Source organism: Homarus americanus, unplaced genomic scaffold (assembly GCF_018991925.1).
Source record: "Homarus americanus isolate GMGI-L3 unplaced genomic scaffold, GMGI_Hamer_2.0 scaffold13714, whole genome shotgun sequence".
NCBI classification, from domain to species: domain Eukaryota; kingdom Metazoa; phylum Arthropoda; class Malacostraca; order Decapoda; family Nephropidae; genus Homarus; species Homarus americanus.
Window position 1 is genome coordinate 150,218 of NW_024753739.1, and position 23,059 is coordinate 173,276.

Sequence of the window (23,059 nt, forward strand, 5' to 3'; positions counted from 1 at the left end):
CACCACACACTCCCCAACCCATTATCATACGTGTCCCCCATACAAACTTTACCCATTACCTGCCCGTCATGTCCACCACAGCAGCTCTTTAATACAAGTTATTAAGAGACATATACCCTGACTTGACCGCCATAGATATTAGTCGAATTTTGTCCATCACAGACTCGTGGTTACGCTCCCTAGTACATATCTGCCACAGAAAGTTCCCAGCACACACACACATTGCCTACGCGAGAGTGACATCCTCTGCAAACTTTGAGAGTATGATTCACTCAGAAGCAACAAACACGACTCACGCTTGCATACAAAAACAGGAATGAATTACACCAGGATAATTGTCAGAAAAAAGTAACACTCGTTGGATAAAACAGGAAACAACATCTGAGATATTTCACTCGTAAAAATCACTGGAGTTGCAACTACCACTTAGAAACACACCCGGGCTACAATTACACGAGTATTTATGATGGGAAGTTTGTATTGACACACACACACACACACACACACACACATACATATATTGATGCCATTGGTAGAGAGAGAGAGAGAGAGAGGTCATATGACCACACACACACTAGGTCAGGGTCATGGCTTGTACTAACACCACCTGAATCACTGACCATAGGATGATTCACTCCACCCAGAGGTTAACAGAGAGAGAGAGTGTTGTTGTGTCGCTCATGATGTGTCTTAAAATAATTCTTCTATTCATATCTGACTAAATAATAACCCCTTCTAATTACCTTCATTTAACTAAAGAATATCACCTCTTGTCATATATAACACCTTCAGGGTAACTCGTGGGGCAGGGAGTCATTCAAACAGGTGTATTGTTGTGGGGCTCAGAGATGCCCATGTGAGGAGAGAGAGTGACCAGGTCTTCTCCTTAGTTTAATGTCAAGTAGGTTTAGTCGACCTTGTTGTGGGCCCCTCCTTCCCAGGTGACACACAACACCCCCCTCCCCCCTTCCTCCCAGACACTGCCAGAATTCCCAATGACACACGACACCTGGCTGGCTGGCTGGAGTGAGTGTCTAGTCTACCTGTTGATGACCGGACCATTCGCGAGTGTTACAGGTGAGCTGGAAAGGTTAGGTGGGTGTAAATTGTAAATATGCTTTGGAGGAGGATTATCATTTTTTGTGGTGTAAGACTCTAGGTGTAAATTGTAAAAAGAAAAATCGTGAGTAATATTTATTGTTAGTGATGTAAGGCTTTTTGTAAAATATTAAACACGTATACGATAATTATTTCCTTTGTGATGTAAGACTGTGGCTGTAAATTGTAAACAACATAATAGGGTAAAATATTTATTTGTGGTAAATAGCAAATTGTTCCGTGTTGTAGGTGATACTTAAGAAACTTGTACAATGAGAGCAGCTGTTAATGGATAGTTATTACTTAAGTTAATTACGTATATAATAGTCTGAATGGTGTGTGTGTGTGGGGGGGGGGGTTATTGGCACAAATGAGTTGGGCCGCAGAAAACGAACATATCCTCTGCGCCAAGTTAATACGATTTGAATTAAATTATGTAATTAAAAATAATGAAATAATTACTAAAATTAAAAACAAAATGGAAACTGACGAGAGATGCAGAAGATGTTGTAAGTTGAACACATCCGGGGGTCGTGAAATTACCTCGGCAGAAATCACTTACAAGGTGCGTTAATTACTCTCTTGCAGGTGGAGTAACGTGTAGTTGTGTCTCGCCAACTACATAACTCGGCCGGTACAAATTAGTATAACTGTGTAATGGCTTAAGTGTGAAATTAGATGAGAGGAAAACCTTGAGACAGTTGAAACAATCACAAGAAGGAAGAGTGAGTGAGAGAGAGGGTAGTCTAGCGTAGATCAAGAAGGACTGACACACGACCTCTTCTCCTGCTTCTCCTCCTCTCCTCTTCTTCCTCTCCCTTGTGTGACATAACTTACAAATTACATCATACTTTCTGGAGATATTTTCGTAGGTGCACTAACAAGGCAGAAACACCCCTTCCCCCTTCCCCAGACTTATAAAGCAGCTGCAAAATGTTGAACTTTTTTCGGCTTATTGTTTTCCTTCCAACACCATATGACTTAAACACAATATAGTTGAAGTGGGAGGAACAGAGAGTGATTGACTAGAGCTGGGTGGTGGTAGTGGTGGTAATGGTGGCAGTGGTGGTAGTAGTTTTGAAGTGTAAACATGTCATTGGTGTAGAAATATAAGTTGTGTATTGCTTTTTGGGGGAAGTGATGGTCGGCAAAGATTAATATGTTGTGAGGTCAATATGACAGTGAATCTACCTTGGGAATTAATGTTTCAGTTATCGGGGTTCTGGTCCTGTGTGAAAATAAGGAAGATGGTGATGGAGGGAGACCTTGGTGAGTCGTGAGTGTGGGTGGTGCTGGATACTCTTCAGTTTGTGATACAAGTTGAACAGAAAACCTGTTAAGTATTTCTGGAATTGCTATGATTGACAAGCAAGTGAATTGTGATGTAAGGAAAATATATAGGATGGAAGAGTTGGTAGAAAGTCGAAAGTTGATTGGGTGAAAGTATATTGAGATGCTGTGGACACGTAGGTGGTGTGATGAATGGCGGGAGCTGATTCATAATGCTGTAGAGATAGTGTCCAGGTGATGGGCATAGTGAGAAGTGAAAGTGGGCCCCATAGGCATGACTGTCCGTTAGGGACAGTGTGGATACAGCACACTGTATACCAAGCCTTCGGTGCACACGGATGCAGCATGGCCGGTACTGCACTCGACTGTATTTACTTCCCGAAGCTGTAAACTTGGGTACCCATTTACAGCTGGGTGAACTGGGGGTGTTGTATTTAGTCAAGGGAACAAAGATGGGAGACCGTAAGAAAATATAAGAGGAAATGGTGAGGCGGCTCTCATAGTCGACTCATTATTATTTAGGAACAGTTCAGGTCCTGTTGACGCTTATTGATTAACTGTTCACTGTTCTGAGTCGAGGAAGTAAACATAAACTTCTAAATTATTGTTGTGTTGTTTGGCTCTCAGTTGTTCTGTTGCAGTTTATTTTGTGCACCTGATTCGCCCAGTATAGACGAGGGAGGAGTACGGTAGATTTAGACAGTAAATAAATTCCGTGATCAGTGCGTGGGCAGGTGTGATGGTGGAGTTAGACCCGGGGGTGTGGGGGGGTGGCAGGGACTGAGCGACGCATATGGAGGAGTGGACGCGTGCCAACTGTTGCTGCCGCTGCTGCAACCTCTGATGTGTAGCTGCCAGGTTGGTGGCCAGCTGCCTCGTCTCCTCTACTCTGTAGCCATGTGGTTCCTCTTGCCTCTACGACCAGTACCTCAGATGGATATTTTAGGGCCTACAGCCAGTGTAGCTATCGTGGTGGTAATGTAAATTTGTCAGTTACCTTTTGTCTCCCCCAGCTGCTGCTGCTTCTGTTAGAGCTTCTAGTAGCCATAAGTGTGTTGTCGAGGCGGTGAGGGAAACTGAAATAGGTTGCCTCCTGTACGTCACCCGGGGAGTTTGTAATGGCTATTTTGCTTTTGGTGTGTTGGCTCAAGGTGAGTTGGTTGAGGGTCTGGATGGGCGAAGAGTCAAGCTAGTGTCTGTTAGAGTGAGCCAAGTGTCTTCTGGTGCGGGGGTGGGAAGCCTCTGTACTTGTGGCACTGTCTGGCTCTGTGTATTGGCACTCTTGCTTCTGTCAGTGTCGCAAGCGACCTCATGCACTCACTTTCCTGTTTACATCCATCGTCTTGGTGTCTGACGTGTCACGCTCACTCCTCTCGTCCTCCGTGTTGACTTGTCCTCACTCCTTTCCTTCCTGTTTCCGGTATCAGTATCGTTTATTACATTAATATTACATCATATTTATTTGTTTACTTTGTTTACTTATATTTATTTGTGATTAAACGTTTTGGATCTTTCATAATGTAGAGTGAAAGGTGACAACAACTATGGTATGTTGACTACAAGGTGTAACACTGGGGGTACCGACACTCAAGATGTACACTACCCCTCACACACACACACACACACACACACACACACTCACATGATTTATTCGCTCACTCGCGGCAGCATTTTCTGTCCTGCCCTTCAACAGATGATGATTTATTTGACGTAACATAAGACAGTGTGACATGGTCTTGTCATGCGCTAGTTAACTTCTGCATTACCAGCCACCACTCGGATTCTTATAAAAATTCGTGCCATGATATTTTCCCCATAACTTGAATGCATGAACACGTCTTACGCTATACCACACACAAAAACAGTATTAAAAATGGAGTCAGAACCACTCCGAGACTCTACCATAATAATTACGCGTCACTGAGGAAGTTGCAAACATCTCACTAATAAATAATATTCCATGTACGATTCTTATCACAAACTACACACTGGATGTTAAATTTCACTTACATAAAAAGTTTCAAGGTTTAGAAACTTAATTTTTAAACGTACGAAGCTTATGAAAACTAGCCCCTGGATGATAAATTTACCATCAGCTTCTAGGATCTCGGGAGTACCTAAGCTTACTTATGGAGTAATAAAAACAGAAAGGGAAATTGGGTGTAAGGTTATGGGTTTATTGAGAGAGAGAGAGAGAGAGAGAGAGAGAGAGAGAGCCTGTCAGGACCATTTGGCTGTGACAAAGAGTGGCTTGGATGTATGGTCCTCTTTGCTTATCTCTGTCTGATGCTTAATTAACTAGCCTTTAATCGCGTTGGTGTACTCATTAGACTTGAGAACTAGCAGTGACAGTTGTTCCTCCTCTAACACGGTCATGCACTCTAACGATGGCCTGGATACTAATAGTTCCTTACTTTAAATTGTCCCAGAACTCTGAAGGACGATGTTAAATCCAGTTCACCCCCCATACCACCCCCACTATACCCTACACCCCCATCATCCCCATAATACCCCCACTATCCCCATACTACCCCCCCACTACCCCCCCCACTATCCCCATACTACCCCCACTATCCCCCACTATCCCCATACTAGCCCCCCACTACCCCCCCACTACCCTCACTACCCCCTAATTATTGCCCCCATGGACCGGACGCTTGTATATAACGACACGTACAGATGTTTGTAAATGAGGATATGGAACACGCACTTGTCCTGTATTTCTCGAAGTTGTGGCTTGTTGTTCACTTGTATTCTCTCGTCCTGTTGCCTCACCAGTCTTGTCTTACTCCTAACCTAACCTAACCTAACCTAACCTAACCAAACCTAACCTAACCTTACCTAACCTAACCTAACCTAACCAAACCTAACCTAACCTAACCTAACCAAACCTAACCAAACCTAACCACGTGTGACTGCCTCTTGTTCTACGTCTGTCTCTTAACTCCGTCTTCTCGTGTGCTTTCTTGGAATCATGTTCGGGTTCATGCTGTCACTTCATGGTAGTTGTTAGAGCTGTCACTTCATGGTAGTTGGTAGAGCTGTCACTTCATGGTAGTTTAAGGTCTCTCTCACTTCATGGTAGTTCTGTTAGAGCTCTTTCACTTAGTATACCCATCTCACTCATGGTAACTATGATAGAGCTCTCGCCCATCATGGTAGTTCCTCGGCTCCCACTTCATGGTAGTCAACGTCACATCAGTCACTCGTGTGTGGCTCCTTGATGACTCGCTCTGTGGGAAGTAGAGCACAGAGAGAGAGAGAGAGAGAGAGAGAGAGAGAGAGAGAGAGAGTTTGTGTATGTGTAAATGCCTTTGTGTGTGTGTGTGTGTGTGTGTGTGTGTGTGTGTGTGTGTGTGTGTGCGCGCGCGCTCGTAACTGGAGGACTAAATCTCTTTCGGTACAGTACAGGGTGATCCAAAAGTCTCTGTACAACCTGTATTATTTATTATTACAGAAGTGCTACAACTTCTCGGTCACCCTGTATTACACCACTATCACCCCGGTACTGTATCATGATGACCCGGTAGCACCATCACTGTATATCAACACCACACCACTATCACCCCGGTACTGTATAATGATGACCCGGTAGCACCATCACTGTATATCAACACCACACCACTATCACCCCGGTACTGTATCATGATGACCCGGTAGCACCATCACTGTATATCAACACCACACCACTATCACCCCGGTACTGTATCATGATGACCCGGTAGCACCATCACTGTATATTAACACCACACCACTATCACCCCGGTACTGTATCATGATGACCCGGTAGCACCATCACTGTATATTAAGACCACACCACTATCACCCCGGTACTGTATCATGATGACCCGGTAGCACCATCACTGTATATCAACACCACACCACTATCACCCCGGTACTGTATCATGATGACCCGGTAGCACCATCACTGTATATCAACACCACACCACTATCACCCCGGTACTGTATCATGATGACCCGGTAGCACCATCACTGTATATCAACACCACACCACTATCACCCCGGTACTGTATCATGATGACCCGGTAGCACCATCACTGTATATCAACACCACACCACTATCACCCCGGTACTGTATCATGATGACCCGGTAGCACCATCACTGTATATCAACACCACACCACTATCACCCCGGTACTGTATCATGATGACCCGGTAGCACCATCACTGTACTTCACCTTTACCCAGTACCACCACCCGTTTACACACCAGTCTCGTGTTATTGTCCCCCGGTAGCTTGGTTGTTCTAGATAGTTCGTTAGATGGAAGCTTCAAGTCTAATGTTATACTCTCGATATAACGGAATTTCCTCTCCTTGTGGTCCGGTAAATAGAGGTTTCACTGTAGTTCCTGTTGTGTAATGACCATGTAATTTAATAACAAGGAGAAGGTTGATATTTCACTGTGTTCATTTGTTCTAGTATTATTGAACAAGAGGGATCACTTGAACAATCTCCACCCCAGCTTAATTTAACTTAAAGATTAACCACCCTGATGTTATTCGGAGGGATGAGGTTAGGTTATCTTAGGTTAGGTTAGGTTACATAGGTTAGGTCAGGTTAGGTTACATAGGTTAGGTCAGGTTAGGTTAGGTTAGGTTAGGTTAGGTTAGGTTAGGTTAGGTCCTTTTAGTGTGTTTCAAAAAAGTTCCTTGGGCTTTGTGGGGCATTGGTCGTCCCGGAGATGTGTTCAGGTGATCTCAGGCAGGTGTCCAGGTAATCTCAGGTGATTCGCAAAATCTCACCTGAAAGATTGAATGACTTAAACACTGTGACGTTTTTATTTTCTCTTATCGGTCTTGACAATACACGTCTCTCCTCCTTCCTCCAACACACCACACGTCTCTCCTCCTTCCTCCAACACACCACACATCTCTCCTCCTTCCTCCAACACACCACACGTCTCTCCTCCTTCCTCCAACACACCACACGTCTCTCCTCCTTCCTCCAACACACCACACATCTCTCCTCCTTCCTCCAACACACCACACGTCTCTCCTCCTTCCTCCAACACACCACACGTCTCTCCTCCTTCCTCCAACACACACACGTCTCCTCCTCCCCTCCAACACACCCTCTCTCTCTCCTCCCTCCAACACACCCCTCTCCTCCTCCCTCCAACACACTCCTCTCCCTCTCCTCCTCCAACACACCCTCTCTCTCTCCTCCTCCTCCAACACACCCTCTCCTCCTCCAACACACCTCTCTCTCTCCTCCAACACACCCCTCTCTCCTCCCTCCAACACTCTCTCTCCTCCCTCCAACACCTCTCTCTCCTCCCTCCAACACACCCTCTCCTCCTCCCTCCCACCCTCCCTCTCCTCTCTCCTCCCTCCAACACACCTCCCTCCTCCTCCAACACACCCTCTCTCCTCCCTCCAACACTCCCCTCCAACACTCTCTCTCCTCCCTCCAACACCCTCTCCTCCTCCAACACCCTCTCTCTCCTCCCTCCAACACACTCCTCCTCCTCTCTCTCTCCTCCAACACACCCCTCTCCTCCTCTCTCCTCCTCCTCCAACCCCTCTCCTCCTCCCTCTCTCCTCCCCTCCAACACACCCCTCTCCTCCCTCCAACACACCCTCTCTCTCCTCCTCCTCTCCCAACCTCCACACCCTCTCCTCCTCCCTCCAACACACCTCCTCTCCTCCTCCTCCAACACCCCTCTCTCCTCCTCCTCCAACACACCCCCTCTCCTCCTCCCCTCCAACACACCCCTCTCCTCCTCACCCTCTCCTCCAACACACCCTCTCCTCCTCCCTCCAACACACCCTCCTCTCCTCCTCAACACCTCTCTCCCCCTCCCTCTTTCCCTCTCCTCCTCTCTCCCTCCAACACACCCTCTCCTCCTCCCTCTCCCTCTCTCCCCTCCAACACACCTCCTCTCTCCTCTCCTCCCTCCAACACACCCTCTCTCCTCCTCCCTCCAACACACCCTCTCTCCTCCCTCCAACACACCCCTCTCTCTCCAACACACCCCTCCTCCCTCCAACACACCTCTCTCCTCCTCCCTCCAACACACCTCCTCTCTCCTCCTCCCTCCAACACACAGCACCCCCTCTCTCTCCCTCCAACACACCCCCTCTCCTCTCCTCCTCTCCAACACACCTCTCTCCCTCCTCCCTCCCACCCCTCTCTCCTCCTCCCTCCAACACACCCTCTCCTCCTCCCACACCTCCTCTCTCTCCCTCTCTCCTCCTCCCTCCCACACCTCTCCTCCCTCTCTCCTCTGCACACACCCTCTCTCTCCTCCCTCCAACACACCCTCTCCTCCTCCCTCCAACACACCCTCTCTCTCCTCCTCCCTTTCTTCCCACCTTCTACATATCTCGTCATACCCTGGCTGCTGCTGCTCCTTCTACTGGTACAATACCCAGGCGACATCACCACATACCATAGACCGCTGACCTTCTCCTGTCTGCCATACTCACAAATAGGTTGGGCACCATTCACTCTTGGCGGTGATTCTTTTAGCCAGTTTTTATATGTTGTTCTAGCGCGATAGTGATAGTAGAGAGTTGAATAGAATTGACAATTAAGTGGTGTAACGATGGTTTAGGGGAGGCAGATCAAAGGGTGTGGAGGGATGTTTTGTATACGATGGTTGACTGTGTTATTGGCCGAGACGTGTGTGTGTGTGGTGGTATTGCAGCTCCAGTTGTTTGGGCCGCCTTGTTTCCTCCATCACGACACACTTACTCCTTTCGGGGTCAAAATCAAAATATGGACCAGGACTTTCTCAACCTACTGCTGTCTTAAGAACCCTAGGGAGAATACTGCACAGATATGAGCCATTAAGCAATATTGTGAGGAAACGAGGAACAAAGGCTGTGGTCCTCTCCTACGGCTTCTAGGTAGGAAAGAGGTAGAGAATAGACTATAAACACACTTGTCTTTATTTCTAATGGAATAAAATAGAATAACTCAAATCTTCCTTTTATGTCTTTATTTTCATATTATAATCACTAACTCGAGTTCTCACTAACTACTGACAGTAATGAACCTATCGTAGATATTAGGAAAAGTTGTACAGTACATAAAAAAAAAAACTCGCTCGTTCTCGGATTATTCCTTAAGATGTTAACTCGAGTAGGGGTTTATGCACCTTTATTTAACATGTCAGTAAAATGCACACATCTTTTTTATAATTCCTTATGTTTGTTTAAGACACCGAGGGTTATTCTTCCGTATCTATGCTAGAGATTTTTTTTTTACCCATAACAAAAACGTTCTTCCTCCATCTTGTTTGGTTACTCCAACATAAGGAATCTGTTCTCAGTCTTTTCTGTTGTTTTATGAAGTACAAAGCAAAGTAATCTTCTTGTCTGCCTCTCTGTGTGCTCTTGAAAAATATGTTCACTATTCTTTGTCTTGTTTCTGTTATTAATGTTAAGTGAAACGTTTCCTGTAACCCTCATCGTTTTTGTTCATTTGTTCACTAAACGTTTCTGGTTCATTTGGTGGAAGTCGAGACCGGAGTCATACGTTTACTGTTTAGGTTAGGGTAGGGTAGGTTAGGTTTGGTTTGGTTAGGTTAGGTTAGGTTAGGTTAGGTTTAGGTTAGGTTTGGTTAGGTTAGGTTTGGTTAGGTTGACTTGGCTTGGCTTGGGTTAGGTTGGCTTGGCTTGGCTTGGCTTGGCTTGGCTTGGCTTGTGTTGGGTTGGTTAGCTTGGCTTGGGTTGGGTTGGATTGGGTTGGGTTAGGGGTTTGTAAAGTATGTAGACTATACTTATATCATGTAAAAACAGCACTGCTACTCCATCTCCCAGAATAATAACAATAGTGGCGGCGGTTCATATGTACAGAGTTATGGCGTTTCAGAGACCTCTAATTGGCAGAAGGAGAGAGAATTTCAAGTAAAGGAGCGTGGTATATATTATGGTTCTTCTCGTGACCAGTGACGCGTGAACTCTTCCTGAAATATCTGCTACACACTCTCTCTCTCTCTGGACTAGACACGATCAGGACACGTACTATTTCACTACAGTAATATCTGCCTTGGACTGTACACGTCAGGCCTTTTGTATTTTCTTGTAATTTATCGTGTACAGTATTATACACACCTTGCTGGTAACATGTTTCCGTAAAACTTATTGTACTTGAATAGTCTGGAAAATTCGACATTAGGTACATTCGTCTGACTCATGTATATTCAGCAATGTATGTATGTTTGTATGTATGTATGTATGTATGTATGTATGTATGTATGTATGTATGTATGTATGTATGTATTCTCGCTTACACCAACTGTAGGAGCATCGAGGCTACCATTATCCATGAACAACTACACTGGACTAGCCATGTGACCCGCATGGACGACAGTAGACTGCCAAAGCAGCTACTTTACAGTCACCTAACGAATAGTAAACGTAACGCTGACGGGCAACTGAAAAGGTATAAGGATAGTCTTATGACAAACCTGAAAAAGTTCCAAATCGACCCCCTCACCTGGGAGACGATTACTCCACACCGTAACGCTTGGAGAGCACCTCACGAGGTGTCAATACTTTCGAGTTAGCCCGACTGCACAACGAGGCAGACAAGCGCCAACGCCGGAAAGACGCTGCCGCCGCCCCTCCCGCACTAGATGTAGCCCTCCACACGTGCTACATTTGTGGACGACTCTGCCGGACCCGTATCGGCCTCTCTAGTCACCTCAGAACTCACCAACGAAGGTGACATCCCTAATAACTCATATCATTGTATCATAGCTGGATGATCGTCATTCTCGATTCCGAGTGACAGCAAAGTAGTAGTTATGTATGTATGTATGTCTCTGGGTCTAGGAAAAGACGTGTGTGTAACCTCCTGTATATATTGTATTGGCATTATGTCATTGTATATTCCAGTAACGTGTCAGGAATATGTGTCTCTAGTTCATGGAAATACACTGTACTCGTGTTGTGATTATTTAACTACCCTACTGAAGAATAAACACTGTCAGGTCGTATATTGTTAACCTAGAATAAAATATACATTTTCAGGCCATGTATATTCTGCTATCCTACCGAGAAATATACGCTACTAGGCTAAAGTATATCCTGCTCTCTTACCATGGAATGTACGCTATATATCATAAGTATATTATGGTGAGGGCTTTAAACACCAACACATCCTTATAAATAACGTGGTAGTTCTTCCTTCGTATTATCAATATGACATAGGTGTGTGTGTGTGTGTGTGTGTGTGTGTGTGTGTGTGTGTGTGTGTGTGTGTGTGTGTGTGTGTGTGTGTGTGTGTGTGTGTGTGTGTGTGTGTGTGTGTGTGTGTGTGTGTGTGTGTGTGTGTGTGTGTGTGTGTGTGTCAGGCACTAGAGGTATCAAGTACACAGGAGGTGAGAGGTACTGTGGCAGGTAGAGGACATGCAGGCACAGTAATTAAGGTGACAGGAGCGTCTAAGGTGTGCCAAGAGGGGAGCGTGGCACTGACTGGGTGAGTGCCAGAGCTATATGGGGCACCACCACCTCGAGTACACTCGGGCCATCTCCTCCCTCAGTATTTACTCCCCGTCATTATGTCTACACTCCCAGGCTAAGAGGAACTACACAGGGGCACTGTACACCCAGCCAGCGGAGAGAATACAGTGCTGCAAGGTTGTGTGCCCAAGAAGGTTGTGTATGTACGCATTGAACCTGTGTACCTGAGCAGAATAAATACTCGTAAAAGCCCAAATGAAGTCGATGAATTATTTTTTTTTTGAAGATCGAGTATATATTTTCTCAGGTCAAGGAGAGAACCTCGTAAACTCATCGTCATCTTCATTTATAGTTTGAAATTGGGTGTATGTCTGGATTAACCACGAGCAGGCGTTGTCTAGAGTATGTTCAAGTATGATAGCTGGTATTAGTGATGGTGGGAGTAGTATGTGATGATGTTGGTGGTGATGAGGATGATGACTATGGTGTCCTCTGCTATGTCTTATTATAGGATATGTCTAATAATGTGAGCTTTTAAGTGCGCCTTACACAGCCATCTTCAAGAAATACTGCGTGGCGGTGATGGTAGATGGCCGTCCGTCTCAGTCCAGCCCGAGTACTCCACCATATGGGTTTGTTTACCTCCTGCCGGGACACCATGTGGGGCAAAACACCCACACACACCTGCGCCAGCCCCTTACCATCGTGTCATTTAGGCGTTGATTAAAAGAGGATAGAATAGCATGACTTTTGATGCCATTAAAGAACCATCACAATAACACTCACAGGTTCATGGTTATTCCCGATGTCGTAATTAACTATCATGGACTTTTTCTGATGGGGTTTATATTCATTCTGTAGCTCCTGTAATGTTTAATCCTTTTATGAATCATAGTCATTGTCCCTTGTGTGTTTATTGCATTGTTCTGATTATGTAGTGCAGGTGTATTTTAAGATAGGCGCCGCGCGGGGGAAATAATTTAATCATAACAGATATCTTTGTGCGGTCGACGGGTTGTGCGGGAAGGGGTCGTTGGTTGGGTTCATCAAGACGGGCTTCAGCTGAGAATCGCTCCACCTTACATTATACCTCTTTTTATTATGTTATCCTCCAGTCCTGTCTTATACTCATAGTACATTGTATTTAGGTAATCTCATCATACAATTTTGGTTCCTTTTTGTTATTTTTTATGCCTATATTAGTTTAGTTAGGGACGTTTATTTGACTCCTGTGGTAGAGCCGGCGACTACCAGGCCAGGAGTCAGGACATATAAACAGGACATTTGCTCTCCACTCGTCTAGGTGTCTGGCGGTCACTGTTGGCAATGTTAGACTTTTCATTTTTAGGAAAGTTGTAGAGGTGGGAGAGTTGAGGCTTTATTAGTTCTCCAACGTAGGCAGGAGTGTTGAAATTTTTTTAATTAACTAATGTATACAGTATAAGTACATAACTTAACCTTGTTTGTGTCAAGTTTATCCTCGTGGCCCATTCAGTCTTTAAAATATTTAAAATAGTTTTAACGTGTTTACTCTAAGGTGTTTCCTGTCTGGCCATTTAATAAGGGAATGATCCGGTGAGTAAATGGTAAGGAGAAGACCAATTAGGGCGGAGGAGCGTCATGTAGGTTATAACTGGCCGTGGCAATAACAGCTGGCCATGTGTGCGTGTGGAGGAGAGGTGATACCTGCTCTCACTGTTAAGAGAGCGCCACTGTTGGCAGTAGGCTGGCCAACGTTCTTTTGAAGTTGCATCCGTAAGTGTGTCATCGTGAGGTAGAGGAAGACCAGGTGCCGTTGCCTGCTTGTACTAGCGCTGTGTTTATTGTCAGGCCCTAGTGACTTTAATCAAGGTTCCACTCTCTACCCAGTACCATCTCCCTGCCATTTTCCCGTTTTACCTTACCTTACCTTACCGTAGAGTGAAGGGAAAAGGAACAATACATTAAGGAGAGAATAAATGTGGTGATATGAGGACTGGGGAGGGCTGGTGTTGAGATAGAGGGTTGGTTATCTGTTGGTGTTTTCATGAGTAGTGCTGCTTCGGTCATCCTGGGATAAGAGAACCAGGTCACGGGTTATTTTGGCTGCTGTACCTGTTGTGTCATCTGGCGACCTGGTCATTAGCCTCACCTGCCTCCGTGTCAACCTGCGCTATGCCTCTCATCCACTGTTTGACACGAGCTGACCAGTGTGTCATTTATTGATGATGATGTTTACTTACAACTTTGTGGAACTGTATCTGTTAGCGAGGGGGCGGCACAGACTGAGGATTGATTTTAGTTCATAAGTACGTGGGCTGTCTAAACTACTGGACACACACCCAACGCACACACCCTGCACACACACACCCCACACACACACACCCAAACACCCCACACACCCACACAAACACCCCCTCTCCCCCACACACACAAAATAGGTATGAAGGCGTAACCTAGGAGCTGGATCTGAATACTAATGAGACTGGTCGTTTGTAAGATATTATGCAAACGTACGTGTGTGTGTGTGTGTGTGTGTGTGTGTGTGTTGATGCAAACGATACCTTGTTCTGGGATGTTTCTCAAAGATTCGTAGGTCAAACTCGCCTGCAAGAAGGATATATGAGAACAGTTAAAGTACCTCAGTTTATCTAGTGCGAAAAAATGGAAGACTTTTTTTTTATAGGATTGCCGTAAGTAGATATATTTGTTCCAGTTAGGAGAAAAAAAATTGCTTCAGACCCCAATAGATATAAGAGTTTAATGGCTCTGTTGCGTCAACTTAAGGTGTAACTGTTCTTTGTATTCGTACAATGTTCACTTACTCGTCCATTGTGAACTTGTATGACGAATATCTCTATCTATCTATCTATCTATCTGTCTGTCTGTCTGTCTGTCTGTCTGTCTGTCTGTCTGTCTGTCTGTCTGTCTGTCTGTCTGTCTGGGGAATGATAATATTTAGTTCTCAAGTGTTGTATCGCTGATGGAATGTCTCGAGTCGATAATTACCCCCCAACACACACGCACCGATTATAATGTTATCGTTTACTGGGCAACACATTTCTTGTCCAGATCGTGGGACCTTGCATCTGTTGTTGTGATGTGTCGTCTTATCTATAATTTTTTTGAGGTGTTTTGAACGATAAACTAAATTTCCCTTACATTTTTCATTTGCTGATTGAGTCAGGAGTCTGTATTCTTTGTTCCATTCGCCGCATGACTAACAAGGTGGCTAGGAAGGAACGTAAAAACCTCTTCTTTTTTTGTCACTTTTTGATTACAGTAACTTTCTGGGAGTCAATAATTGGGGCAAGTTAAGTATCCAGCTTGTCTAATGTTGATAATTACTGGGACCAATTAAGTCATCCAATTAGTGAAGGTGAGATGATTACGGGTACCCTTTTAGGGGAGGGAGTGGAAGAGGCACCCCTGAGGACGTAGTATAAATAAGAGAGCTTCATTTACCCTCTTGTGTTCAGGCGTTTAACTTGTACCCGTTGAAAGCCTCCAGCGTGTGCTGTCATTGGTAAGACTGGGATGGACTCATGAATATATATGTATATTGTGCTGGTACTGATGATGAGGAAGCTTCCTGTCTGGTTACTCGTGACGGCATGGTGATGATACGTATTTACTGATAGTGTGTGTGGTGACAGAAGGGGTGTGGTGATTGTGTGTGGTGACAGAAGGGATGTAGTGACGGTAAAGGGGTGTGGTGACAAGGGGTGCGGCGATTGTGTGTGGTGACAGGTTGTAGTGACGGTGAAGGGGTGTGGTGATTGTGAAGGTGTGGTGACAGAAGGGGTGTGATGATTGTGTGTGGTGACAGAAGGGGTGCGGTGATTGTGTGGTGACAAGGGGTGTAGTGACGGTAAAGGGGTGTGGTGATTGTGTGTGGTGACAAGGGGTGTGGTGAATGTGTGTGGTGACGGTATGACTCTGTATTAGTTCGACCTTTCTTCATAGGTGGGTGATGTGACGGCCAGATTGGTGGGCTGGTCAGGTTGGTGGGCTGGCCAGGTTGGTGGGCTGGCCAGGCTGGTGGTGGAGTGGGTGACAGTAATATCGCCAGTTTTTGTTGTTTGTATTGGAAGGAGAGTGGGCGATGGTGTGGGCAGGATGTTAGATGGCAGTAGTCCAGTAGTGTGACGGCAGATCCACCCTCGTGACGGTAACTACCAGGGTAACGTCCTCCACGATCACATGTTCTAGCCACAGAGGACAAACTGTATAACAAATACCTACCCTAATTCATCCTGTGTGTGTGTGTGTGTGTGTGTGTGTGTGTGTGTGTGTGTGTGTGTGTGTAACACTACACCCTTGTGGTTGACGCCGTTGGTGGACTCGTAAATATTCACAGTTGGGATCCAGATGTAGTCTTGGGACGCCACTTCCAATTTAGTCCTTCATACAAATAATATTTATATGGAAATCGAATTAATGCAATGGCGTCACTAGATATAAATTAGACAAACGTTAATCATCTTAGTCACCATACACACATGACCGTGGGCAAGACAGTGTTACAGACGCTGGTGATCACTCGCTGTTTTTATAACTACATTATTAACCTCACCAAACACAACCGGTCTTTAAAACCTGCACAGGTTCTTAAAGTTATTAAATATAAGAAATAATAGTTTTATTATAAAGATTGTGGACTTAATTGAGTTAATAATATGGTTGTGTGGGCTTCAGGGGTACAGCGCTCAAGAGGCAGTTTGGTCATGTTGTCTGGGTACAGTTGGTCTCGAGGTACAGTACTTCGTCAGGGTTCTCCTCTGGGTGCTGGCTGATGTTTACCCTCACTCATCTATGTCAAAAAAAATATACATGGACTCCAACCCTTTATTTCTCTTGGTTTTTCTTTCCATTTTTATACTCTACTACATGCAACACACAGTACAGTCGGTGGTGGTGTTGAAATGTGTTTGTGGTTTTGTGTTTTTCGTTCAGGACAAATATCTCCCGTAGAGTAAAATGCGTCAAGTAACTCAGGCGCACTATTCCAGTTAATTGTTTGCCATTGTTCTGCTGCAAGACGATGATGATTTGTTTTTGCTATAGAGGACGAGTTACATGCAATTATAGATGACGAGGTACATGTAATTATAGATGACGAGTTACATGCAATTACTGTATACGAGTTATATGCAGTTATAGAGGACGAAGGACACGTAGTTATAGAGAACGAGTTACCCGTAATAATCGATATGTTCTCAAAGGCTTGTGTATAAAGTTGTCATGGGAGCTCATGACTCCTGGCCAAATACTGTGAAATAAACATCATTGGGGATGGAAATGTAACGCGTAGGTGAGTGTGGATGGCTGCAGGCTGGTGGTAGTGTGAGGAGGACCCCCCTGCCCTGCCCTGCCCTGCCCAGCCCAGCCCACCTGCCCTGCCCACCTGCACCGCGCCTTACATAGATGACCAGGTTGTTTGTAGTCAGCTGGTGCTCTCCTCTACTGTCCTTCCACCCACTGACCGCAGCCTATCGTTCGTTCGTGTGTGTGTGTGTGTGTGTGTGTGTGTCAAGTTATCCCTCCCTTCACTAGGTACACACAGACTCTGCTCTCTCTCTCTCTACCACTTACCATAGTTCCTCACCTGTAGGTCATAGACTGACGGTGAGAGCCTCGGTGGATATCAGACTGGTTATACCTACAGGAGTGTTATTGAGTTTTTATTTACCGAATTAATGTTTCCTGTTTCAAGATTCAGTAGATGTATTTAGTCTTGGACGAATAGAAATTACGCATTTGAACAAAGGAGTTTATAATTGATTAAGTATTGATTGTACATAGAAATAGAAAACAATAATACTGGTTAATAATAAAGTCCTGTTGTTAATTTAGTATTGCATGGATAATTTAGATTTTCCTTCTGATTAATTGGATACATATTAAGTGTCGGACAACCTTCACTACGTTATCATTCTCGTCAGCATCCTTAATGAACGTGATCTGGTTGAGTGTGGCTGCGGAAATACCTGGGTGGGGGTGGGGAGGGGCAGGTCGCTCCTGGGTATTGACAGGGACGCTTTGGCTTCTTGTCTTGTGTGTGGGTGCTGGTGTTGACAGGGGAGGAAGTGCTTTGTTACGTGAAATGAAGCTGTTTTTCTTGCTTGTGAAGGAAGTGCGTTGTGTCTTTGAATAAAGTGTGTTTGTTGATTGTGAAGGAAACGTTGGATTAAGATGTGTTTGTTAGTATCCATAGATAATTATACATAATGTACTCCTAACTTTACACTGTTTTATTGGTATATATTTGAATGCCACAAGATTCATAAAAATCACATCCCAACCTAAGCACCATGTAGCCACCACCACCACCACCAACAACAGGTCAGGGTAGTGAAACAGACGTCAGGAGGTCACCAAAACATCACCCTTACACGAGAAAGAGTTGAGAAACTTCCATACGTTGACAGAAACTTGACTTCATGTTGACGTCACTCACACCACCTCCCATCTCCATTTACCTTTAAGATGTATTTTTTTTTCAGGATTTTTTTAGTGTCAGTTACAGTTCATAACATTACTTACTGGTTGGTGCATGAGAAATTTTCTCTTGGCCGTAGTTAAAGAGTTTTCCTTATCCATAACGTGTTCACGGTGAGCTGATTTGTGATTGGTCGACGCTGGACCATCGACTGCCTGCAGGGAGGTCAGTGAAGTCTACATTTTAGATCAGCTGTCGGCAAGGTTCTTTCCCCTATTTAATACGTAGGGAGATTGAGTCTTGGTTATGGCTGCATCTGAACTCCGTGTTGTCTGAACTTGGGCGAGAGGCGCCAATCATAACCCAGCATATCGTGTTTGCTGATGAGTAGCCTATATGAGTTACACCTTATCAAAGCCTTCAGTAGAGGAGAACTCATCATTATTTATTTGGCTTGAGTTAGCATTTATTTAGTTATTGATCCAAAATAATAATAATAAAAAAATATATCCTCTTTTTCTATTATTTTGCCAACATTTTCTCTAATATCTGGAATAATTTGTTTTTTAACGTCACATTATAGTTTAATAATTGTGTTAAATATCCCCTCGTTTCTTTTCTTTGGCTAACCTTTTTTGTAGATGTTGTAGGTGTCTCCACTTACCTGTCCAGAGGGAAGAAGATACTAGCTTCAGGAGAACACTTATTGACAGCCAGTTTATATAAGTTCGCTATTGCACAGATAGAACGGGCTCTCTCAGTCACCCAGTTGATGTAAAGACGAAGGTGGAAGATCACTTATCCTAATTGTAATGGATAATGTTAGTTCCCTCAGATGATGAATTAGGATAATGTTAGTTCCCTCAGATGATGAGTTAGGATAATGTTAGTTCCCTCAGATGATGAGTTAGGATAATGTTAGTTCCCTCAGATGATGAGTTAGGATAATGTTATTTCCCTCAGATGATGAATTAGGATAATGCTAGTTCCCTCAGATGATGAGTTAGGATAATGTTAGTTCCCTCAGATGATGAGTTAGGATAATGTTATTTCCCTCAGATAATGAATTAGGATAATGCTAGTTCCCTCAGATGATGAGTTAGGATTATGTTAGTTCCCTCAGATGATGAGTTAGGATAATGTTAGTTCCCTCAGATGATGAGAGAGGATAATGTTAGTTCCCTCACATGATGATTTAGGATAATGTTAGTTCCCTCACATGATGAGTGAGGATAATGTTAGTTCCCTCACATGATGATTTACGATAATGTTAGTTCCCTCAGATGATGAGTGAGGATGTTAGTTCCCTCACATGATGATTTAGGATAATGTTAGTTCCCTCAGATGATGAGTTAGGATAATGTTAGTTCCCTCAGATGATGAGTTAGGATAATGTTAGTTCCCCCAGATGATGAGTGAGGATAGCTGTTAGTTCTCTTCAGATGATGAGTGAGGATAATGTTAGTTCCCCAGATGATGAGTGAGGATAATGTTAGTTCCCTCAGATGATGAGTTAGGATAATGTTAGTTCCCTCAGATGATGAGTTAGGATAATGTTATTTCCCGCAGATGATGAATTAGGATAATGCTAGTTCCCTCAGATGATGAGTTAGGATAATGTTATTTCCCTCAGATGATGAATTAGGATAATGCTAGTGCCCTCAGATGATGAGTTAGGATAATGTTAGTTCCCTCAGATGATGAGTTAGGATAATGTTAGTTCCCTCAGATGATGAGAGTGGATAATGTTAGTTCCCTCACATGATGATTTAGGATATTGTTAGTTCCCTCAGATGATGAGTGAGGATAATGTTAGTTCCCTCAGATGATGAGTTAGGATAATGTTAGTTCCCTCAGATGATGAGTTAGGATAATGTTATTTCCCGGAGATGATGAATTAGGATAATGTTAGTTCCCTCACATGATGATTTACGATAATGTTAGTTCCCTCAGATGATGAGTGAGGATAATGTTAGTTCCCTCACATGATGAGTGAGGATAATGTTAGTTCCCTCAGATGATGATTTACGATAATGTTAGTTCCCTCAGATGATGAGTGAGGATAATGTTAGTTCTTCAGTTGATAAATTAGGATAATGTTAGTTCCTCAGTGTTAAAAAGTTGACCCCAGAAATATCGTCAAAGGTTTAATCTGACATTGGTTGAGGTAGTTAACTAGTGGGCAATAGCTTAGTAGTTTACATAATGTCTAGTTTGATTATAGGAAGGAGTCCTAAACATGGATTTGGTCTCCCAGTGATTGTTGTATTAGTGTTGGAGACAAATGGACGCTTAGAAGTTTGTTGAAGAAATGTGTGACTCTTTTATATAAACTGAGAGTGTGTAGTGATAGGTTAATGTCGGAGAGAGTTGTGGTAGGGGTGAGATGTGTGTGGATGGGTGGGTGTGGTAGGTAGTGGTGTGGTGGTAGTGGTAGGGGTAGGGTGGTTGTGGTAGGTGGTAGGTGGGTGTGTAGGTGGTTGTGGTAGTGGGTGTGGTGTAGGGTAGTGGGTGTGGGTGTTGAGTCACGGACATACAAGAGATAGGAGAGTTCTTGAGGGGAAAACATCCAGGAGGAAACATTTATGAAAACATGAACAGGGAAAGTTACTACATAGTTTGAAGTTGGTTCATAGTTTCTGTAAGTCAGGAAATTTAGTTAGAATAAAATTGTAGTCTTCAGAGGAGGGGAGGAGGGGGGTTCTCTGTAAGTATTATTGCTTAGTGTTGAAAACTGCTTCTGTTATCCAAGCTGTTATTGGTTCATTAGTCCCACTGTATATGATATTTGATTTAGGGACGATAGTGATGGTATAAGATAGGAGTAACCTTGTTCTACAGTACAGTAGGTTAGCTCCAGTTGGCCCAGCAGTGTCAGGGGCCTTTGAGACGATTTGAAAGCTTATTCATTACTCATTTTTTTCTCTTTTAGTTTTGGAACATCCTGAGCTTTTTGGGGGCGTTAGACGATTTCACGGTAAATATACCTAGTAATCTCTCTGGCTTCGTGACAACCATATCTAAATCTCCATGTTGGTTGCCTATGTCACCGGATAGATTTCTCTCCCCTCCCCCGTCGCCCGCACAGCGGTTGAATAACACAACATCCTCACCTGCTCTTTTGACTTGACTCTCAAAACGAAGACAAGGTGGCTAATTTTGCAGACGTAAATTGTTCCATTTAGGAACTAACATGTTCTCTTGTCGCAGTCCTCCCTTGGTTGGCATGTATTCGTGTTGTGTTGCGAGAGCCGCTGTGTTGGTGACGTCATAACCTGGCTTGACCGACCCCGCCCTGTGTTGCCTCCTTGATGACGGAAGATTATGTTTGCATTTTGTACCTGAAGGTGGCAGAGGAAAAGATCGTCCACGTCGGACACACATTCACCATAGTAATATATTCATTGATTTTAATCATTCTATTTGTAAAGACTTTAATTTGATCTTTGATATGTAGCTGCTAAAGTACTGAAGGTGGCAGAGCAGTCGGAAATTTTAATTTGTACACGACTGTTTTATTAGCAAGACTGCCACTCTGTTTGTGTGAGATTTTATTGTTATTAAAGTTTCAAGTAAGATGATTGGCCTTTTTTCCTACCACGTATGTTAGCGAGACAACTAACACGTAACGAGGTGTGTGTGTCCCTGTTGTGATAGTGGGAGATACTGAGACTGTACTGTAAGTACTTGCAACTTTACTCCAATTCATAGTTTACTGAACGGAATGCATGGTTTAGGATGCTTAATTTGCCTTCATCTCTTTCTTTAATTGACAGGTTGCTACCACCGATTACTTGTTGTATGTAAATTTAACATTACTCTTAGTTTATTTAATAACTTTCTCAACCGAAGCATCTCAAGTCAGTTATGTACCAAGGTGACGGTGAGTTAGTACTTGACTTTTAACACAATAATATATGATAATGATGCAGTGTAACCATGTAAACGCACAACACTACTGTCCACACTAGGGCGGCCAAGACAGTGTGTGAGAGAGGTTGGTCGCCTTGGGGGTGTTGGCAGTAGCGTTGTGATGCTCCGTGTAGAGTGGTGGGGTGTGTTGTTGCTTCTGCTAATACTACTGCTGCTGTGTGTGTGTGTGTGCTGCTTATCTGGCTGTTTATGCTGTTATTGCTGCTGCTGTTATTACATATGTGCAGACTTGTAGTATTAAGTTGTGGCCAGACTGATATCGTTCAACCATCCACCAAATGGGATTAAGATAATGTTCCCTTCAAGAGTGAAATAGTGAGCCAACTGTAAAATTTAGTTCCTTGTCTTACCTTTTGCAATACATTGACATACAAGAATTAAACCCTTAACTCAGTAGGTTTTACCCCTTGTGGTGGCGATTCAGCCGGCCTTGCCACAGGTCCATGTAGTAGGAGGAGGAGAGTAGGAGGAAGAGGAGGAGGAGGAGAAAGGAAGGGAAGGAAGAGGAGAAGGGAAGGAGGAGGGAGAGTTATTCAGACTCACAACTCACACGGTCATTGTTGTGTTTTGCCACCTCGGCGTACGTGTGAGGTGCGCCAAGTAGAGCCAAGCGGTGCAAAGCGGCACTTTACTATACCGCGTGCAACAATTTTTCATCGTTTGCAGTACGTGATCAGTGTGCCGCTGTACGTGATGTTCAATGTGCCGCTGTACTTGTTCAGTGTGTCGCTTATTGTTCAGTGTGTCGCTGTACTTGTTCAGTGTGTCGCTGTACTTGTTCAGTGTGTCGCTGTACTGTTCAGTGTGTCGCTGTTCAGTGTGTCGCTGTACTTGTTCAGTGTGTCGCTGTACTTGAGAATTACACTTTGTTTTGTCTCACT

At 44.1% G+C, this 23,059-nt stretch overlaps 1 protein-coding gene across 1 annotated transcript in view; it reads left to right on the forward strand.

Moving 5' to 3' along the window:
- LOC121855441 overlaps positions 1 to 23,059 on the forward strand; it is a 28,714-nt gene that overhangs the window by 3,508 nt on the left and 2,147 nt on the right. The window contains exon 2 of the mRNA XM_042350378.1: positions 21,178 to 21,222. Coding sequence (XP_042206312.1) covers positions 21,178 to 21,222 — 45 coding nt within the window. The remainder of the gene's footprint in view (positions 1 to 21,177; positions 21,223 to 23,059) is intronic.